Genomic DNA, 19,971 nt, shown 5'->3' with positions numbered 1-19,971 from the left:
TAAAACCCACCGCCTCCACCGGTCACTGGCCGTGTGTCCTCTCAGCTGATTGACCCGTGCTGTGCTGCAGATGACAGAGCAGAGGAAGAGGAGGCAGAGGATGGGCTTCGCCGACGTCCAGGCGGGAGCCAGCGGCGCCGTGCCTCCTAGCGCCGGGGGAGGAGACCACCAGATGAGCCGTCGCTGAGCGCTGTGCCCCATGCAGCTGGACTCATGAACACAAGCATGTCACAAAACACTACAATACACGCTGATGATGATGAGGATGATGATGTTCAAGGCTGAAGTCACAGCACATTTAGTTTCTTGTCACGTCTGATCAACACCAGTAAATTGTTGGTGTATGAAGCCTCAGTAGGAGTCATGGGGTGTTTAGCTACGTCTTTAACTCATTGGTTTAGGTTCTGGTCTCTGGCCTCAGTGTCTTATTGTTTAGAAACAGGAATTATTTATTTTATAAAATTAAAATGTGATATTTTAGGACTGTGTGATCTAGCATTACAATGTGCTGAGCTGGTGCTGGGTTGAAATTAGAATGTAGAATTACTGTTGGACCAGAAGCAAACTGATTAATGTCCTCCCTCAGTGATTGTACATTAGATTTTCTACATGAACGAAAAACCCTACGATGACGTGACTGAGGACGAATCAGAGGCTTCAGGACAACAGCCATTACTACAGTAGCTTTTGCTTCCTTGACGTGTTTGTCACTTACTATAAAATATAAACCTGTATAAAGCAGTTATTTCCATGTGATTCTATTTATAGACACACAGTTTGACAGCAGGCTTTATAGAACCTTTACTGATGTCTGGACCAACGAAGGGAATGAAGCCAACGCACCATGAAGATGAACACGTACAGTACCATGAAGAAGCTTCTCGCTGTGTCGATTCTCTGGGTTTAGTTCACGTTTAGTGCAGACTTTGATATGAAGCCTGGTTCTGTATTGGTTCATGTTACAAAATACACAGATGTTTGGATCACTAAAGAAACAAAATGTGATAACAGTCTCCACTGTAACGGGGGAAATACTAAACGTGTGTCAATGAAGTGATGAAAAGGAAAATCTTGATTAATTAAACCTGATTAATAAAACCTTTGGGGTTTTATCGTCTTTATGTCACTGTGGCATCCGGAATGTCTGAATACAACATGAGGTTTATAACAGTTTACCACATTATGACAGTGAAGCAATTAACAGAATATGACAAATGCAACAAAAGGCTGGAAGCAAAGTTGCTCAGAGTGAAGAACAGGAAACGGCCTCAAGACAGAATGAACCTCACAAACACACAAACACACACACGTGTGTGTGTGCCCTATAAATAGCTGACTGAATCCATGTGTGAACTGCCAACATAAGTCATAGTTGTGACGTGGTGTCACCCTCCATGGTACCTATAGTCTGTGTGCGTTTTAATGTAGAGCTTCAGGAGGATTGTGGAGCTTTGCTCTGGAGCCTCAGTGGAATGTAGCTACACGTGTGTGTGTGTGTGTGTGTGTGTGTGTGTGTGTGTGTGTGTGTGTGTGTGTGTGTGTGTGTGTGTGTGTGTGTGTGTGTGTGCCGGGCCAAGAAGCTTCATTTTATGGTCTGACTAGGTTTGATCCTTTGATTGATACCCTCCAGTTGCTCATTGTCACACGACACAACAGCTGTTCACTCACCAAGGTCTCGTCTCACACAAACACACCCACGTCATGCAGTTTTTAGCATCAGCATCACAAACACATTGACATAAGACTGTATTTAAGTCATATGTCTAAAATAAATTAAATAAATTATTTATTGCTCACTAAAAATGTCTAAACACATGCTGGACTTTCACTGAACCAAGTCTGAACCCCATGAGGTTCACTGAGCAGTTTGTTTATCAATTAAATGCTTCACTTTAACATGGAGTGTTGGTCACAACAGCAGGAGGTGGATGATCCGGTTCAGGGCTGTTCAAACCAAACCAGCAGAATCGTGGTTCTGCTTTGGGTTCGAGTTCAGTCACACGTCATTCATGTTAAGAAACGCATTGTGTCAGTAACTGCCACGAGCATCAGAAGAGCGACACGTCTGAGGTTTGACTGATGTTCTGGGCTTAACAGCCTTAAAGTGGAATCAAGCCTCTACACAAGTATTAATGTGTAATAATACTATCTATCAATACTGTCACAGCGCTGCTTTAGTGGATCCAGAGCCTGGAAGACAACAGGGTGTGGTCTGGTTCCACTAAAAGGTTCTGTAGCAGTAATTCCAAAGAAAGCACACGCGAAACGAATTTGTTTGGCTGGAAACCCGAGAGTTCCAAGCACGTCACCAAACTAACAAGACAGGGCGATAGAAGCGAGCCATGATTCCATCAAAGATTTCTGAAGATTATAAAGGTTCAACACCTGAAATGGACAAAACCTCTATTACTTAAATAATAGCCGCCGCCCTGAATGTGTTTATATGAAGAGCAATGAGTAGTTAGGCTTCACACAAAAGATCCTGGCTTAGAGAATCAACTGGAGAGAGACAGCCCCTAGTAACAGGCGCCATTTCACATTTAAACATTTCAGATTTGTCCCAATCTATTCTGAAAGAAAGGCACATCCATCCCCTGCGTTTCCAGCTACGAAGGGGGGCGGGAGGGAGACAGCTGGTGGGGATGGATGGAGGGCTTACACAGAAATGTGTAGTGGCATCAGCAGTAAAGCTGTATTTATAAAACACAGGGCCAACACAACAGAACCAAGGGAAACGGCAGGAGGAGGACCTGGAAACCGCCACGGAGCCAAACGCACCTCAGCGTTCAACGTCCACAATGTTAAAGCAGGCGTTACGCTTCATCTTCAGCTTGAACTGAGTCTGAACTCACCCAGACGACCGCTTCCATCCTGTCAGTCATCTGTAACCCAACACCACTGCCTGGATGTTGGCCCTAGGTTATTGGTCCCCCTGTAGACGCTGGAGGGGGAGGAGGACGAGGGTTCATCTTCTAGGAAGCAGGAATGTGTCCTACAGGTCTAGTTCTACTGATACGCTCATATGCAGATGACACTGCTGCTCTGCCTGTCAGCAGTTTGAAGCCGTTGCACAAACTCTTCTTAGGCCTCAGGTCCAACAATCTGCTGCTAGTTCACCTTCACGCGTTTCATTCACTGCAGCCTGAAACCAGACAAAGAAGAGAAATGAGTTCCTGAGCTAATGAGGGTCAGAGGTGGAAGCAGCGGTGACACACAGTCGACCTGCTGGAAATTCTGGACAGTAAAAATAGCATCATATCGAAAACAGACGCCTGCATTTAATCCCACTGCTGAGCCAGCAGTTCACCTCACACAGACTGAGGAACTGTGCTGTGTGTCAAACTACCAGGGACTGAAATATGAAATGTATGTATATATGAAATGTGTCACTAGCTCGTTCTGTGGAGGAGCGATCAAATCTGAAGGCAGACAGCTTCATCTCATCCATTGTTTCTAGTAGTCAGAGCGATTTTCATTTCACATGTACAAGCTGCATTAGCAAACGTTTTGTGAAAGCAGATTGAAATAACAACTATTATTAGTTCCATCTTCAGCGTGATCTATTGCCTGAACACCCAGATAAGACAGGGAGCCACAAATCCTAAATGCCAAGTTTGGATGAAACATTTGCACAAAAAGCAAAACAAGCTTCAGGCCTCGCAACTCAGGGTTTCCACCAGCGTCTCATAGGAAGACTAATTGGTGGCAAAGGACAAAAGGTCATATGCAACCTAATTATTAATGAATTTGCATCATGGCCTGAATGTTAATGCTGAAAAACCATCAGAAATGTGGGCCATGAACACAATGACTCAGTGTATCTCTGCTTTTAATGACATCACAAAGGGGAGAACAAGACCACGTTCTACAAGCAGGACGTGTGCTTGATCTGCTCTGTATGTCTACAAACACACCAGAGCTACAAAAATGCATGAACCTGAGGCTTCAGAACTGAAGAAACCAGAAACACCTTCCAGAAGAGACAAGGCAGGTCTGGAATCAATTAACGCATATAGAGGACACTGAGTTAGCTTCTCTGAAGGTGCCAGCCAACAGTTTGCTTCTGTGTAAAAAGGATTGTGCTTGAAACAACTGGAGCTGGAACAAAGGCCTGTTGTAATAAAGCAGGGTGGAAACAGATGCTAGAGACAAAGAGGAGCAGCAGGTCACTTTCCATAGATAGACCCAGAGCCATGATGTGGGGCTGAGCTCTGCCATCGGAACCACAGGCCTTTTACGACGACCAACCAGCTGCATCCACGCGAGTCACATGAAGCAGCAACCTTCACAGCAAGGTTATAAAGTAGAGTGATGCTGTAACTCCCTTATTGTCTCCTTCTTCCCTTGCGCTGCACCCACCGGATCCAAGTGCTGCACACTGACCCAGCGCAGTGAGTACATGAGCAGCGGGTACACGAGTGGCGGGTACACGAGCAGCGTGCGGCGGGTTAAAAAGTAGAGTGGTACACGAGCGGCGGGTACACGAGCGGCGGGTTAAAAAGTAGAGTGGTACACGAGCGGCGGGTACACGAGCGGCGGGTACACGAGCGGCGGGTTATAAAGTAGAGTGGTACACGAGTGGCGGGTACACGAGCGGCGGGTTAAAAGTAGAGTGGTACACGAGCGGCGGGTACACGAGTGGCGGGTTATAAAGTAGAGTGGTACACGAGCGGCGGGTACACGAGCGGCGGGTTATAAAGTAGAGTGATACACGAGCGGCGGGTTATAAAGTAGAGTGGTACACGAGTGGCGGGTACACGAGCGGCGGGTTATAAAGTAGAGTGGTACACGAGCGGCGGGTTAAAAGTAGAGTGGTACACGAGCGGCGGGTACACGAGCGGCGTGCGGCGGGTTAAAAAGTAGAGTGATACACGAGCGGCGGGTTCAAAAGTAGAGTGATACACGAGCGGCGGGTTAAAAAGTAGAGTGATACACGAGCGGCGGGTTAAAAAGTAGAGTGGTACACAAGCGGCATAATCTGATTTGTTTTGGCTGAGGATTTATTTCCAGCTATGAAATCTTGCAGGATCACATTCGTCATGAAGAGCAGCACTATATTTAAAGGCCAGTGAAGTGTCGGTTCATCCTCTTGAGCTGATGCGGCAGCTGCTAGCTCAGTCTGTATCCTGAGCAATGCGCTAAGGTAGGACGTGTGTATTGTTGGGCTTCCATGCCCATCGCTTGACATCACGGCTTTATCTGGAAGCATCCATTCTTCAGCTTCATTTGCTGTGCGAAGAAAACTGCTCTGCACTGTGACTGCAAACACAGCCTGGGCAGAAGCCAGCGGGTTCAGTGACGGAACACCTCATTTAGTCTTCAGTCCTCAAACACGGTGTGATTAACTTAGCTCATACTACAATGGGCTTTATTTACAGTCATTACAGCCTAGCTGTTCTCACTGGACAAAACGGTCCAAACTATTTATAACCGGTCAACTCCTGAAAAGGTTTAGAGTGTTTGGTTGAAGAAAAGGCATCAAGACAACAACTTGGACTGAGAATTTATGATTCGCGCTCCCGGTCAGAGGTTTGTCATCGTGTTCAGCAGGTCTGTTCCCTGGTTTCAGTCCTCAGTATGCAGCTGCGTTCATAAGGCAGCGTCTCGGTCGGTCGGGACCAGCGTCTTGTTTTGCCTGCTTCAGTTTCCTGGACGGACATACGGTAGAAGAAGAGCCCCTGGGTTCCAAACGCTGTGTAGCTCTAAAGAAGCCGTGTTTCTGTGCTCAGATGGCTCGATTCCTGGATATGGCAGAGTTTGGAGAAGCCGCTCGTTACCTCCGTCTCACCAACCTGGAGCAGTTAGCCGCCAAGGCCCAGGCTTTTGATGGTAAGCTGACTACGAACACAATGGAAAACAGAGCCCTGACTATAAACAATCACCAACACTAGGCCCAGTGATGCCCACATAAAAATACTGTAGAAAGACTAGTGTGAAATTCTTGTTTGTCAGGTACAAAGCGCGTGTGGATGCCAGACGACGTTGAAGCCTATATTGAAGTGGAGATCAGAGAGCTGAATGGAGACAAGACGACTGTGGAGACTAAAGACGGGCGGGTGGGTTCTATTAGGCTGAACTTTAATGTACGATGATACAACACTTAGCGGCTACACAGACAGACTCAGTTACACCAGGTGAGATTAAAATAAAGCACTGAGGCCAGACTGCTGACAAGACACTCACTCTTATTAAAGCCTTCAGATTTAGATTCTTTGTGTGTGTTTCAGTTTCTAATAGTGAAGGAGGACGACCTGCAGCCTATGAACCCTCCTAAGTTCGACATGCTCGAGGACATGGCCATGCTGACGCACCTCAACGAAGCTTCTGTCCTCTTCAACCTGAAACGGCGCTACAGCATGTGGATGATCTACGTCAGTAGCCAGACAGCGCGTCTAGCAAACACATTTTCCAAATCACTGCACAACATATGGAGGTCAACACAAAGATCATCTCATTTTCCTTTCTCTGCATTTCTGTGTCAGACCTACTCAGGTCTGTTCTGTGTGACAGTCAACCCCTACAAATGGCTGCCCGTTTACTCTGCTGAGGTGGTAGCGGCTTATAAAGGGCGTCGGCGCGCAGACACGCCGCCCCACATCTACGCCATCGCTGACAACGCCTACACTGACCTGCTGCAGAGTGAGATGCCTTTGTATAAGATCATTTCATGTACATCAGGTGTCACAGATGCAGCTAAGTGTATTTTAAAGGGTCAATTAATCAAACTATTGCTGCACTTTAGTTTGATCTTTGTTAAATTATAAATACTATTTGAATATCTGACCAGTCAAACAATGGGACACATCATCATTATACGTTATTCTCAAAAAATAACAGAATTCTTTGTGGAATAGTGTTTGTACCAATGCAGTACCAGCAACAGAACTGACTCTGTACTAGACAACTCAGACTCAGACCTTGTGAAGGAGTCCAGTCAATCAGGAGTCTGACTCTTAGAAAATGATAGACCTCTATACAGAAATCTCCTAAATTCTGTTTTCTGTTCCTCCACAGATCGTGAGAACCAGTCGATGCTCATCACGTAAGTCAGAGTCGAAGCACGTTTACCGTTCTAATCACTGTAATTCTTAATTAATTGGAAATTAATTTTGCAATTTTCTGTGCAGTTTATTATGAATCCGTTTGTGCGTTACCTTGTGTGACTGTTCTTTAATCCCGTCAGCGGCGAGTCAGGTGCAGGGAAAACAGTCAACACCAAGAGGGTGATACAGTACTTTGCCATCGTCGCTGCTCTGGGAGAAAATGTGAAAAAAGGAGTAAGAAAGCATTTCAACTATCAAGAAGCATTGCATTTTTAGGAGCTTTCAATTAATTTGGTAATAAACTTCACAGGAAATCATAAATGTGTGCCTTTGCTGATTTTAGTGGGTTTCTGTTTGTGTCAACAGACACTTGGGAACATTGTCTAAGATCTGTCTGTTTTCTCCAGGGGTCTTTGGAGGATCAGATTATTGAAGCAAATCCGGCCATGGAGGCGTTTGGCAACGCAAAAACCATCCGCAACGACAACTCTTCTCGCTTTGTACGTTGAGTTCTCCTCAAAGGTGGAGTTGAGGAGAACACTTTTCATTTATACAGTATGAAGTGATATTAATAACCAGTTTGCTTTTCTTAGGGAAAGTTTATAAGAATTCACTTTGGACCGACAGGGAAGTTGGCATCTGCTGACATCGACATCTGTGAGTAGACTTTTTGTGGTAAAAGAGGAGATAATGACTTAGGTTTGACACAACTAAATAAAATCATTTCACCTTATTTTGTTTTTCTTTGTGTTGTATTTTAGTATTCACAATGTTTTTATTTTCTCAGATCTTCTGGAAAAATCCAGAGTTGTGTTCCAGCAGCCAGGAGAGAGAAGCTACCACATTTACTACCAGATCCTGTCCAATCACAAGCCGGAACTACAAGGTAGCTCCGCCCACTGTTGCAGCCTGTCCAATCACATATTAGAAGCACAAAGTAGAACCCCCCAACACCATAACCTGTCCAATCAAAGACAAGCCTTTACAACACCCGGCCCTTTTTGATGGTGGCTCGTTCATGTTAACCAGGTAATTAACACGTATCAATAAAGGAACTGCTTTCTATTCTGGAGGAAGACGTTTCGTGGATTAAATATGGTAAATTTGGTGGTTTAAAGGTGTGATCCTTGCTGTAATGCAGTGCTGAATCACAAACGCTGTGCCTCCACTGTCCTTTTCTATTGATTTAATAATGTACGAGTATAGGTAGCGATGCTATAGGTATTATTTATGTTAAAGAACTAGTGGAATCTAAAGTAAATGTGGTTCCATCCAGCATTAAATCCATATTAAATCTAACACTCCATCTACTTTCAGCTATATAAGCTAAGGTAGCCTAGCCTAGCTTGTTATTAACTTAACCAGAGACTATTAACAAAAGCCCAGTTCGCTGTTCACCTACCTTCAGTAGCTCCACTCCCAAAAAACCCGCAGCCTCGGGTTTCTCCGCTGCGTTGAACGCACCGAACCGTTTAAACACTTTAAACCACCGAGTGTAGTACCACGTTTGGCCACAGCATCAGTCAACACAACGAAGGGGCGCTGTTGTACAACGCTGCAGTAAAGAAGAACCTACTCAAATTCCTAGCATTAAAAAGACTCCTTACTAGTAAAATAAACTTATTGACAGCAGAATGAACCAAATAAACAAGCAGCACAAATAAAACTGCAGTGTGATCGAGTTACGTTCCTGTGTTGCAGACATGCTGCTGGTGACGACCAACCCGTTCGACTACCACTTCTGCTCCCAGGGTGTGACCAAGGTCGAAGGAATTGATGACGGAGAGGAGCTGAAGCTCACTGATGTAAGCGGAGCGCGTGTTAGCATGTCCAGCTGCTCAGCTTGTGGAGGGGCCGTGTTAACCTTTGACCTCTGTGGGTGTAGCACGCCATGGACACACTGGGCTTTACTCCTGAGGAGAAATACGGCTGCTATAAGATTGTTGGTGCCATCATGCACTTTGGGAACATGAAGTTCAAGAAGAGACAGAGAGAGGAGCAGGCCGAGGCCGACGGCACTGAAAGTAAGACATTTGATGCTAGTAATCAGTTGGGATTTAACATAATGTCCCATGAAGACCTCACATGTTAAATTAAACACTGTCGTCCTGTACACACATACACAATACGATGACAATACGACAATGTGAACGTGGTGTAGAAATTTTTTTTATCCATATTGAGTTTCATTGTGACTTTGACGTAAATGCTGATAAAGGGAAGTGCCCTGTTTACAGGACATTACCTCTGTGTCACTACACCAAAACTCTACAGGCACATGTGGAGGACGTGGCTCTGACCCTACTGTACATCAGCAGGTGCCATATGGAATCAGACATTTACTCTGTTACTGTGCCTCAGATCTGCGACTTACTGAAAAAACACGTATTTTAATTCAGTCTTTCACAAACAGGCAAGTCACATTTTGTTCTCAGTAAAAGCTTGTTTATTAAATCGGGAAACCTTGAGATCAGAGACCTGACCAGACACCAAAGACCAGTAGTATAAAGCTTAAGATGGTAAAATGCATATCCATTAATGTTGTCAGACTGTTGTCTACTGTATGTGCAGACAGTATATGATGTGTGTTCAGGCGTGGATAAGGCAGCCTATCTGATGGGAATCAGTTCTGCTGACCTGCTCAAAGGCCTGCTCAACCCCCGAGTCAAAGTTGGAAATGAGTTTATTGTGAAAGGACAGACTGTAGAACAGGTAACAAGTCCTTCGGGCGTCCATCGCATTAAATGCTGGAACAGTGAATTCAACTCCCTCTTCTTGGCAGGTGAACTATGCGGTGGCAGCTCTGGCCAAAGCCGTCTATGACCGTATGTTCAAGTGGTTGGTGAGTCGCATCAACTCGTCTTTGTACACCGCCCTGCCTCGTCAGTACTTCATCGGAGTCCTCGACATAGCTGGCTTCGAGATCTTTGAGGTAAAGAGGCTAAAAGGATGAAAGCATGTAGTCAAAGGGTAAACCTGAATTATCAACGTGCAGCACTGTCACATCTCATTTCTTTGCTGCAGTTTAATAACTTTGAGCAGCTGTGTATCAACTTCACCAACGAGAAGCTGCAGCAGTACTTCAACCACCACATGTTCATCCTGGAGCAGGAGGAGTATAAAACGGAGGGGATAGAGTGGACCTTCATAGACTTCGGCCTGGACCTGCAGGCCTGCATCGATCTCATAGAGAAGGTTTGTGAAGTTCAGTTCACATTCATGCTTTGTTTAACCTGATAAAATGAGTAAACTGTGTGTGTGTGTGTGTGTGTGTGTGTGTGTGTGTGTGTGTGTGTGTGTGTGTGTGTGTGTGTGTGTGTGTGTGTGTGTGTGTGTGTGTGTGTGTGTGTGTCCAGCCAATGGGTATTCTGTCCATCATGGAGGAGGAGTGCATGTTCCCCAAGGCTACAGACCATAGCTTTAAAACCAAACTCTACGACAACCATCTGGGGAAGTCACCCAACTTCCAGCGGCCACGACCGGACAAGAAGCGCAAATATGAGACGCACTTTGAGCTGGTTCACTACGCTGGAGTGGTGGGTATCTGCTTCGCCATCGCTCCTGAATCCAGGAAAGCATCTGTACTGACAGTAACCCAGGATGTTTCTGGACAGCAGTACTTGGGTGTCCCACATAGTAGAATAATCCTTGCCTCTACTGCTGAATATACTGTATTTACAACATATAATACTGATACTGAAAAGCAAAGGCCAAAGAATTTAATTCAGTTCAAATCAGTTTTATTTATATAGCGCCAAATCACAACAAGGGTTTCTCGAGGCACTTTACAAGGTAAGGTTTAAGGACCTCACACAATTAAACCCAACAGATCCCACATACAACAAGCCTTTATTTGTAATAATTACAATCTAACAGCATCAGTGGAGAGGAAAAAACTCCCTCTCTAACGAGGAAGAAAGCTCCAGCAGAACAAGGCTGGATGTGGGCGGCCATCTGCCTCGACCGGTTGGGGTGAGAGGATAGAGAGAGAGAAAAGCACAGAAAGAACAACAAGCAACAACAGAGCACAGGCAGGATGGTTGGACCAGAGACTGGACACAGGATGGTTGGACCAGAGACTAATGAGAAGCTCACATGGCAACTACATGCTCAACTACAGGTGCCGTACAACATCACAGGCTGGCTGGATAAGAACAGAGACCCTCTGAACGAGACGGTGGTGGCGCTGTTCCAGAAGTCTTCCAACAAGCTGATGGCCGGACTTTTTGAGAACTACATCAGCTCTGAGATGGGTAACTACACGAAGAGACGATTGAAGATTGAAAACGATGTGACAAGCCTCTATGTATTGTTTGTGCTGCTGTTTCAGCTGGTGATCCAAAGGCAGAAACCAAACACAGGAAGAGGAAAGCTGCTTCATTCCAAACAGTTTCACAGTTACACAAGGTGAGGTTTACCACTGACATATCTGACTTATCACTATACAGATTTCTTCAGCTGTTTGTGTTTGCGTGGCTGCATACAGGAGAATCTCAATAAGCTGATGGCAAACCTCCGCAGCACTCAGCCTCACTTTGTTCGCTGCATCATCCCCAATGAGTCCAAAAACCCAGGTACAGTCCCTGACATCAGCATTCACTAGGTATGAGACGAGGTGACCGCCTCTCCTTGACCATAACTGTACAGCATGAGCCACTACACATCCTGTAGGTAAACTGGTCTCACCAAGCGTCGTAGCCTCAGGATACTAACACCAGTGTCCGAGTCACCGACCGGTTGACTGACTGTATGTGGTCATTTGGACTAAATCGACCAGGAATAAGTTAAAGAGCGGAAGCTAGACTATAATGTGTGAACTGTGTTCGCTGAGCACCTTCCTGTGTGGTTTACAGGTGTGATGGATCCCTTCCTGGTCCTCCATCAGCTAAGGTGTAATGGCGTCCTTGAAGGGATCAGAATTTGCAGGAAGGGTTTTCCGAATCGTATCTTGTACGCAGAGTTTAAGCAGCGGTGAGTTAGCAACCAAACCGGAACCAGAATGTCCCAGCTTCATTCCAGCTCCTGGTGTAATAATCCATGTGTGTTTTATCTTCTCAGCTATCGCATCCTAAACCCTTCTGCGATTCCAGAGGACTCGTTTGTAGACAGCAGGAAGGCTGTGGAGAAACTGCTGGGCTCCCTGGACATAGATCACACCCAGTACAAATTTGGACACACTAAGGTACAGAACAAAGCACTCAGTAAACATCACATGTTTAAACAGGTGAATCAAGCGCATGTACTCTGGCTTCAGGTGTTTTTTAAAGCGGGCCTATTGGGTCAGTTGGAGGACATGAGGGATGACCGCCTTTCCCGGATCCTCACCACCGTCCAGGCCATGTCCAGGGGGAAGCTGATGAGGATGGAACGACAGAAGATGATGCGGCAATGGTCAGTATGAGTTGTGACTTTCAGTTCATATGTAGAGTCTTTGCTTTTTACAACAATAATTGTGTAAATTCTCAGGGATGCCGCAATCGTGGTCCAGTTCAACCTCAGAGCATTCTTCTCAGTCAGGACCTGGCCATGGATGATGCTGTTCTATAAGCTCCGCCCCCTGCTCAGGAGCGCCCAGGTGGAGAAGGAACTGGCTTCTTTGACTGAAGACTTTACCAAATTAAAAGAGGCCTTTGACAAGTGTGTTCCTCTGGCTACATCTGGTGGACTTTCTGTTTGTGTTGTCATCAAGTTTCATTATTGTTGGTTTCTCTGTCAGGTCGGAGGTGAAGCGTGTGGATGCAGAGAAGCGACAGGTTGTTTTGGTTCAGGAGAAAAATGACCTGACGCTGCAGCTTCAAGCTGTAAGTCACACTGAGACTCTGAGGAGCAGTACCTTATCTGGGTAATCCTCTCAGCAAACTGAGCCGGTGTGAAATGCAAACGTACACCTTGTCCATTTTAACCATCTAGGAGCAGGACAACCTGACGGATGCAGAGGACCGCTGCAACCAACTGATCCAGTCAAAAATCTCTCTTGAGTCGAAGCTGAAGGAGATGCAGGAGCGTCTGGAGGATGAAGAGGAGGTGAGCACCACACTGGCATCCAAAAAGCGTCAGCTGGAGGACGAGGTGATGTCATTGAAGAGAGACGTGGACGACCTGGAGATAACTCTGGCTAAAGTGGAGAAAGACAGACATGGAGTAGAGAACAAGGTGTGTAACACACAACTCTGTAACTGCAGCGTTCACACACACCCTCACACAGTTATACTTTGTGTTGTATGTAGGTAAAGAACCTGTCCCAAGAGATGTGTGTTCTGGATGAATCCATAGCATCTCTGAACAGGGAGAAAGCTGCTCTGCAGGAAGCTCACCAGCAGGCTCTCAGTGACCTTCAGGCTCAGGAGGACAAGGTCAACATGCTGGCCAAGGCCAAGGCTCGGCTCGAGCAGCAAGTTGACAATGTAAGAGACAATGTACAGGGATAGTTTAAGACTAACCAGAACCTAGAATTTACAGAGGGTTATGAAAGCCCAAAATCCTCCCAAAAGACATCTTAAGAACCACCTGAGTAGTAATTGCTTCCTGAGATTTGAAGGAACGGTTCTATGAGGAAGGTTGTGGAGACAAAGATCAGGTCATTCCTAACAGCATCCCCTCCCTGCAGGTGGAAGGTTCTCTGGAGCAGGAGAAGAAGGCACGAATGGAGCTGGAGAGAACTAAGCGGAAGCTGGAGGGGGATCTGAAGCTGTCCATGGACTCAGTGAGGGACTTGGAGAACCAGAAGGAAGATCTTGAAGATGGACTTAAAAAGTAGGAAAACACAAGCAAAGCTAGAGGCTGTTATTCATGAGTAAATCTTCAAGTTCAACCCAGGTGTCTATTATATTTAACTCTTTGAAGGAAAGACTTCGAGTTGGCTCAGCTTCAGTCTAAAATGGAGGATGAGCAGAGTTTGGTTGTCCAGCTTCACAAGAAGATCAAAGAGCTTCAGGTTGGTCATGCAGCGTTGTGATCTATCTCTCTCTCTATTGCTTCTGCTGCTGCAGTTTGTTTTGATTGCTCAATCAGACTCGTATTGAAGAGCTGGAGGAGGCGCTGGATGCAGAGCGGGCCTGGCGTTCCAAGGCTGAACGTCAGAGAAATGACATTGCCAAAGAGCTGGAGGAGCTAGGGGAGAAACTAGAGGAAGCAGGAGGAGCCTCTGCAGCTCAGATCGCTCTGAACAGGTCAACATCTGCACAGATGCTGCACAAATACGTAGTTTGTCTGGGGCAAACTGAGACCTTGTGTTGTCATTTTCAGACTCCACCTGATTACTAACCATACCTCATGTCAAACAGGAAGCGAGAGGCAGACTTCTTGAAGATGCGGCGAGAGCTGGAGGAGGCGGGGCTTCACCACGAGGCGACAGCTGCCACTCTGAGGAAGAAGCACTCGGACATGGTGGCCGAGCTGAGCGAGCAGATTGACACCCTGCAGAGGGCCAAACAGAAACTGGAGAAAGAGAAGGTCGAGTTAAGGCTGGAAGCTGACGATCTGGCTGCTAACGTGGAGCAGCTGTCTAGAAACAAGGTAACAAAACCATAGGCAGGCAGCACATGATGGGTATGTTGAAAATGGCCAACATACACAAAGCCGTTCAGATTTCATGCATTTCAACGTGTAGGATTTTGTCAGGACTTATAACAAGCTGTGCTGCTCAGTTGACATTTCAACGATCTCAGATAAGATAAGATAAGATAAGAAAACCTTTAATAGTCTCGCAGCAGCAGTACAGATACGCGAGAATACAGCTACAGAACAGTTTGTGTTGGCACAGTGCAAAGCAGTACAGTACAGTTGGAGTGAGTATGAGGTCATTGCAGGGTAGATACTGTAGATAGGCTAGATATTACACATATTAGACCATGAGACCAGGTGAGATCAGTGAGTTTTAGTTACTTTACACTCAAGTGGTTTTGTGTGGAACATCAACATACAGTAATAACAATAGTGCTCAAGTTGTTGCTTAAATTTCAATGACAAGTTATTCCGCTTCTCTCGTGATCATCATTTTGATTGAATTAGAGTGTGTGTCTCGGTCGATGTTACTCTCTGCAGGGAGCTGTGGAGAAGATGTGCAGAGTTTATGAGGATCAGCTGACTGAAAGCAGGAGCAAAGTGGGCGAGCTGCAGAGACAACTGACGGAGGTCTGTGCTCAGAAAGCACGAGCATCTGCAGAGACGGGTACAGCAAACACACCCATACAGAGAAATACATTAAGAAGTTGTGCTGAGCCCAAGAATCAGGAAACAGCAACAAAGCTAACGATTCATGGACAAGGACCTGCACATTACCTCAAACTCTGACCTTGTGCAGAGGCTCTGCTCACTGCTGTTGTTCCTCCACAGCCGAGTACAGCCGCCGTGTGGAGGAACGAGACTCCCTGATTGGTCAGCTTCAGCGCTCCAAGGCAGGAGTTTGTCAAAATGTCGATGATCTGAAGAAGCAGATGGAAGAGGAGAGCAAAGTAGGTGACATGTTATTTTACTGTGCCTCTTCCTTATACGTAGACGTAGACACCACCACGCCGTAAATGATCCCACTGTTCCAGGCTCGTGTAGCTCTGGCTCATGCGGTGCAGGCGTCCCGTCATGACTGCAGTCTGCTCAGAGAGCAGCTGGAGGAGGAGCAGGAGGCCAAGGCTGAACTGCAGAGGGCGCTGTCCCAGGCCAACAGCCAGGTGGTTCAGTGGAGAACCAAGTACGAGACTGATGCCGTGCTCAGAATAGAGGAACTGGAAGAGGCAAAGTAAGAGAAGGACTTGACAGCCTGAACTGCATCAATATCGCCTTTGGTGCCAAAATTGTAAACTCTGTAACCTTTACTGAAGATTGTGTCTAGTTTGGAGCCTCGCGGTGGCTGGGGGTCCACCAGTCACTAGGTTCTTTTTAGACACCTGGTCCGATCGGTCCAAGTAACAGACCAAACACGCGAATGTATTTGTTGTTGCTTTGTGGTTTGAAGGAAGAAGTTGGTTGTCAAACTGCAGACGGTTGAAGAAGCCGTGGAGGCATCTCAGGCTAAATGTTCCTCACTGGACAAAACCAAACAGCATCTGCAGTCAGAGATCGAAGACCTGACAGTTGAACTGGAGCGGTCCAATGCTGCTGCTCTGGCTCTGGACAAGAAGCAACGCAACTTTGACAAGGTCAGAGAGGAGCAAAATCCAAGAAGGACGACATAAACGATCAGTTGTGTGTTCCCTAAAGTTTGTTCCATGTTTGATGCAGTTATTGAGTGACTGGAAACTCCGGTTTGAGGAGAGTCAGACCGAGCTGGAGGCCTCACAGAAAGAGTCTCGCAGTTTGAGCACAGAGCTTTTCAAACTGAAGAACAGCTACGAGGAAGCTCTGGATCATCTAGAGACAGTCAAACGAGAAAACAAAAACCTACAAGGTACGTGGCTCTATTCCTCTGCATGGTTTGTGGACATGGTCTCAGAATTTAGAAATGCTGTCAAATGTTAGAAAACTACTGTGACAGCGCTGTAGCTTTCATTTAAAGAACAAAGCCTGAAAGCTCATATTTTGAATGAGACACTGATTGGCTGATTGTGCCTGTGGTCTCCAGAGGAGATCCTGGACCTGACAGAGCAGATCAGTCAGGGAGGGAAGGCCATCTACGAGCTGGAGAGGATGAAGAAGATCCTCGATGTGGAGAAGAGTGATATCAGAGCAGCTCTGGAAGAAGCAGAGGTAACCTCTTAACACTGAACAAAATCTCAAATGAACGAGTAACTCTAATCCTGCTGCCTGTAACAACCAGGGGACTCTGGAGCACGAGGAGAGCAAAACATTGAGATTTCAGATGGAGCTGCAGCAGATAAGAGCTGAGATCGAGCGCAGGATTGCAGAGAAGGATGAAGAGATTGACAACCTCAGGTATCACAGTTCGCTAAAACAGTAACTGAATAGTGAGTTCTGTAACACCAGCTCTGTCCACTAGGCTGAGCCACCAGCGCTCCTTGGAAACCCTGCAGACAAATTTGGAGGCAGAGGTTCGCAGCCGCACTGAGGCGGTTCGTCTGAGGAAGAAGATGGAGTCTGACCTTAATGAGATGGAGATGCAGCTTGCACAAGCTAACAGACAGGCAACCGAGAGCCAGAGGATCATCAGACACCTACAGACACAGGTAGCTGCATCACCAACGTCAAGCCAACACCAGCATAACCAACAACAGCAGACACTGATTGTTCTGATTGTGTGACCCAGGTTAAAGAGCAGCAGGTGGAGCTGGACGATAAAGTGCAGTTGAGCAACCAGCTTAAAGAGCAGATGGTCCTGTTGGAGCGTCGCTGCACTCTGATGACGGCGGAGGAGGAGGAGCTGCGTGGTATCCTGGAACAGACCGACCGTGGCCGTAAGATGGCCGAACACGAGCTGGTAGAGGTTGCAGAGAGAGTCAACCTGCTCACTACTCAGGTACAGAGCCACACTATCAATGTAAAATACGAAATGGCAGACAGGTTAGAGATGTACGTCAATATTAGAGTAGCAAATTCAGGGTCGTCCACAGTCCAACGCGCTGATTATTGAATAAGTGAATAAATAATGAAGTCATGGGCTAATTGATAGAACTGGGTCATTCAATTGTCTTAGTGGGAACAGGTAGGAGGCTGGCGTCAGGGTGAGTAACTAATTAAGTGATTGATGGACTGTTGAACAGAGATGGTGATTAGATGACTTACTGATCTACTGCCAGACCGACTGATTGCCTGCTTTCTTGTTGTAGAACGCAGGACTAGTGAATCAGAAGAGGAAACTGGAGGTTGATCTGTCTCTGCTGACAGGAGAAGTGGATGAGGCCCTGCAGGAGAGCCGCATTGCTGGGGATAAGGCCAAGAAGGCCATCACCGACGTCAGTCCCAAAACCCTCCACATGACCACTGACCCTGAGCAAAACGAAACTAACCCTGAGCTCTAGCGGCTGTCGTAGTTAGTTCACTCACGTCCAGTGAGCGTCGTATCTGAATGCTGTGCATGTTTGTACAGGCAGCTATGATGGCAGAGGAGCTGAAGAAGGAGCAAGACAGCAGCACCATGCTGGAGCGAATGAAGAAGAACATGGAGTCTACAGTTAAAGGTTACACTTCACAAAAAATAGGAATGAATTCACTGACTGTTCCGGACGAGCAACTGTTTGTAGTGATGTAAGTGTCGGTGTGTCACTGACAGAGCTGCAGGTCAAACTGGATGAGACTGAGCAGATGGCCCTGAAGGGAGGAAAGAAACAGCTTTACAAACTGGAGACGAGAGTAAGTGCTATGATTGAGAGAAAACTGCTAAATCGCCAAATCGTACTCTAACAGTGCAATGTGTCAACTGACCAGAGAGACAAGATCATGTCAAAAACATCCAGAAAATCACCTAATCTGGTCCATCATCATAGCACATCATGCAAAGACCTGAGCTCCTAGGTCTGTTTCTGCGGTGTAAACCAGACGTGCTCTGACAGCTGTTGTGCTGTGTGCAGGTGAGGGAGCTGCAGACGGAGTTGATAGTAGAGCAGAAGAAGAGTGAGGAGTACCACAAAGGAGTGCGCCGCTATGAGAGAAGAGTCAAAGAGCTCACGTACCAGGTCTGGTCACTGCACAGATGCTCCAGATGCTGCTAATGACCATGTCACACCTTGTCTCTGTGTCCTGTTTTTGATGGGTTTTTGTTCCTGCAGTCAGAGGAAGACAGGAAGACTCTGCTGAGGATGCAGGATCTGATCGATAAGCTTCAGACCAAAGTCAAAAGCTACAAAAGACAAGCAGAGAACGCAGTGAGTCCTATTCCTGGCGTTGTTTTGGATTAAGCCCAGCATTGAACTGAGGATGTGTTCTCATAAATGTTTGTCCTCCAGGAGGAGCAGGTAAGCTGCAGCGCAGTGCGGTTCAGGAAAGTCCAACACGAGCTGGACGATGCAGAGGAGAGAGCCGACATTGCTGAGACAACCGTCAACAAGCTGCGGATTCGAACTCGTGAACAAACCAACAAGGTTGTCACGGTGAGAGACATCCCCACAACAGAAAAGACTGTGCATGTCATAGACTGTAGCTTCCTAAACTACTTGTGTGCTTCTCTGCAGATCGCCGAATGAAGCTCTTCTGCCTCTTCATCAAATGTTTGCGTGATGTTTCTTTGATTGCTGTGTATTTTTGCCTAACGTGTTCTAGACCAGAGTCACGGCTGGATACTTGAATCTGCTTCGGCTGCCTGTAACCATGTCAACCTGACTTTAACTTCTCTGCTGTGAAGCTTTGAACTGGTAAACTGGTTCTGTGCAGCGTGAGTGTTGACAGCGAGTATGTATGAGAGCTGGTATCAGTGGAGTCTGGTTGAGCCCAGTCATATGGGTTTGTGACAATAATGTCCTAAGAACACGGCACCAGATACTGTACTGCTTATTTATCCATATGGAAACACTGGGTTTATGACTATAATTTGTTGTTCGTTGTTCCTTCGTAGCCTCATAAAAGATGAAAGGAGGTGCTTCTCTATTATCTAAAATGATTTACTACTGAACTTGACTGTGTTTAAATGCTTCTGCCTCAGATCCGTGCAGCTCGTCTCCATACACTATGTCCTACTGGCTTCAGCCTCTTAGGCTGAGTGCTGGTGACTAGTTTAGCCCAGAACCAAGCAGCATTTACACACAAAGTGAATTAGTTGTTCTAGTGTTCAGGAGCTGGTGGAGACCAAATCAGAAGCACAACGACTTTTACATTCATCAGGTGGAGTCTCAATGCTGGAACCACTGATAAAAGCCAAGCATAGAGTTAAAATCAGCCAAAACGTCAGGAGTAGCGTTGTTAATTTGTCTGTTTGTTTACTCTCATTGTTGATGTGCAGAGTTTACCTTAATAATAATAATAAGAATAATAAAAACCTTTGTGTTAAGAGTCAGATCATTTATTTGAATTCAAAAATTCAGCTTTTAGCCTTAACTTCACGTCA

General features: G+C 46.2%; 2 protein-coding genes and 1 long non-coding RNA gene across 4 annotated transcripts in view; 2 read left to right on the top strand and 1 right to left on the bottom strand.

The window, feature by feature from the left end:
• itpr3 (inositol 1,4,5-trisphosphate receptor, type 3) overlaps nt 1–1,098 on the top strand; it is a 32,019-nt gene extending 30,921 nt beyond the window's left edge. For both annotated transcript variants that reach the window (XM_029155232.3, XM_029155231.3), the window contains one exon: nt 71–1,098. In XM_029155232.3, the coding sequence (XP_029011065.1) occupies nt 71–187 (117 nt within the window). In that variant the 3' untranslated portion in view covers nt 188–1,098. The remainder of the gene's footprint in view (nt 1–70) is intronic.
• A 1,503-nt stretch (nt 1,099–2,601) lies between these two features.
• LOC114858197 (uncharacterized) lies at nt 2,602–8,807 on the bottom strand. The gene is made up of 3 exons (XR_003786335.3): nt 8,446–8,807; nt 7,155–7,253; nt 2,602–3,142 (listed from the first exon to the last, which is right to left on the bottom strand). It is a non-coding gene; the product is annotated as an uncharacterized LOC114858197 (long non-coding RNA).
• LOC114858194 (myosin-7B-like) lies at nt 4,327–19,916 on the top strand. Its single transcript, XM_029155081.3, has 46 exons — nt 4,327–4,391; nt 5,730–5,829; nt 5,953–6,056; nt 6,228–6,371; nt 6,483–6,639; nt 7,015–7,042; nt 7,184–7,277; nt 7,451–7,543; nt 7,637–7,700; nt 7,831–7,929; nt 8,745–8,848; nt 8,929–9,067; nt 9,637–9,755; nt 9,826–9,975; nt 10,068–10,238; nt 10,400–10,579; nt 11,164–11,296; nt 11,374–11,450; nt 11,530–11,617; nt 11,897–12,014; nt 12,102–12,225; nt 12,298–12,434; nt 12,510–12,680; nt 12,760–12,844; nt 12,954–13,196; nt 13,271–13,447; nt 13,651–13,796; nt 13,887–13,977; nt 14,055–14,212; nt 14,327–14,558; nt 15,087–15,213; nt 15,378–15,496; nt 15,581–15,777; nt 15,994–16,177; nt 16,260–16,425; nt 16,600–16,724; nt 16,795–16,910; nt 16,975–17,161; nt 17,242–17,451; nt 17,762–17,887; nt 18,022–18,112; nt 18,205–18,284; nt 18,503–18,607; nt 18,701–18,796; nt 18,878–19,021; nt 19,103–19,916. Exons 2-46 carry the CDS (start codon nt 5,730–5,732, stop codon nt 19,112–19,114), a joined length of 5,811 nt encoding a protein of 1,936 aa, XP_029010914.1. The 5' UTR covers nt 4,327–4,391; the 3' UTR covers nt 19,115–19,916.
• Nucleotides 19,917–19,971: the final 55 nt, after the last annotated feature.

This window comes from Betta splendens, chromosome 7 (assembly GCF_900634795.4).
Source record: "Betta splendens chromosome 7, fBetSpl5.4, whole genome shotgun sequence".
Classification (NCBI taxonomy): domain Eukaryota; kingdom Metazoa; phylum Chordata; class Actinopteri; order Anabantiformes; family Osphronemidae; genus Betta; species Betta splendens.
This window is presented reverse-complemented; position numbering and strand designations above follow the sequence as displayed.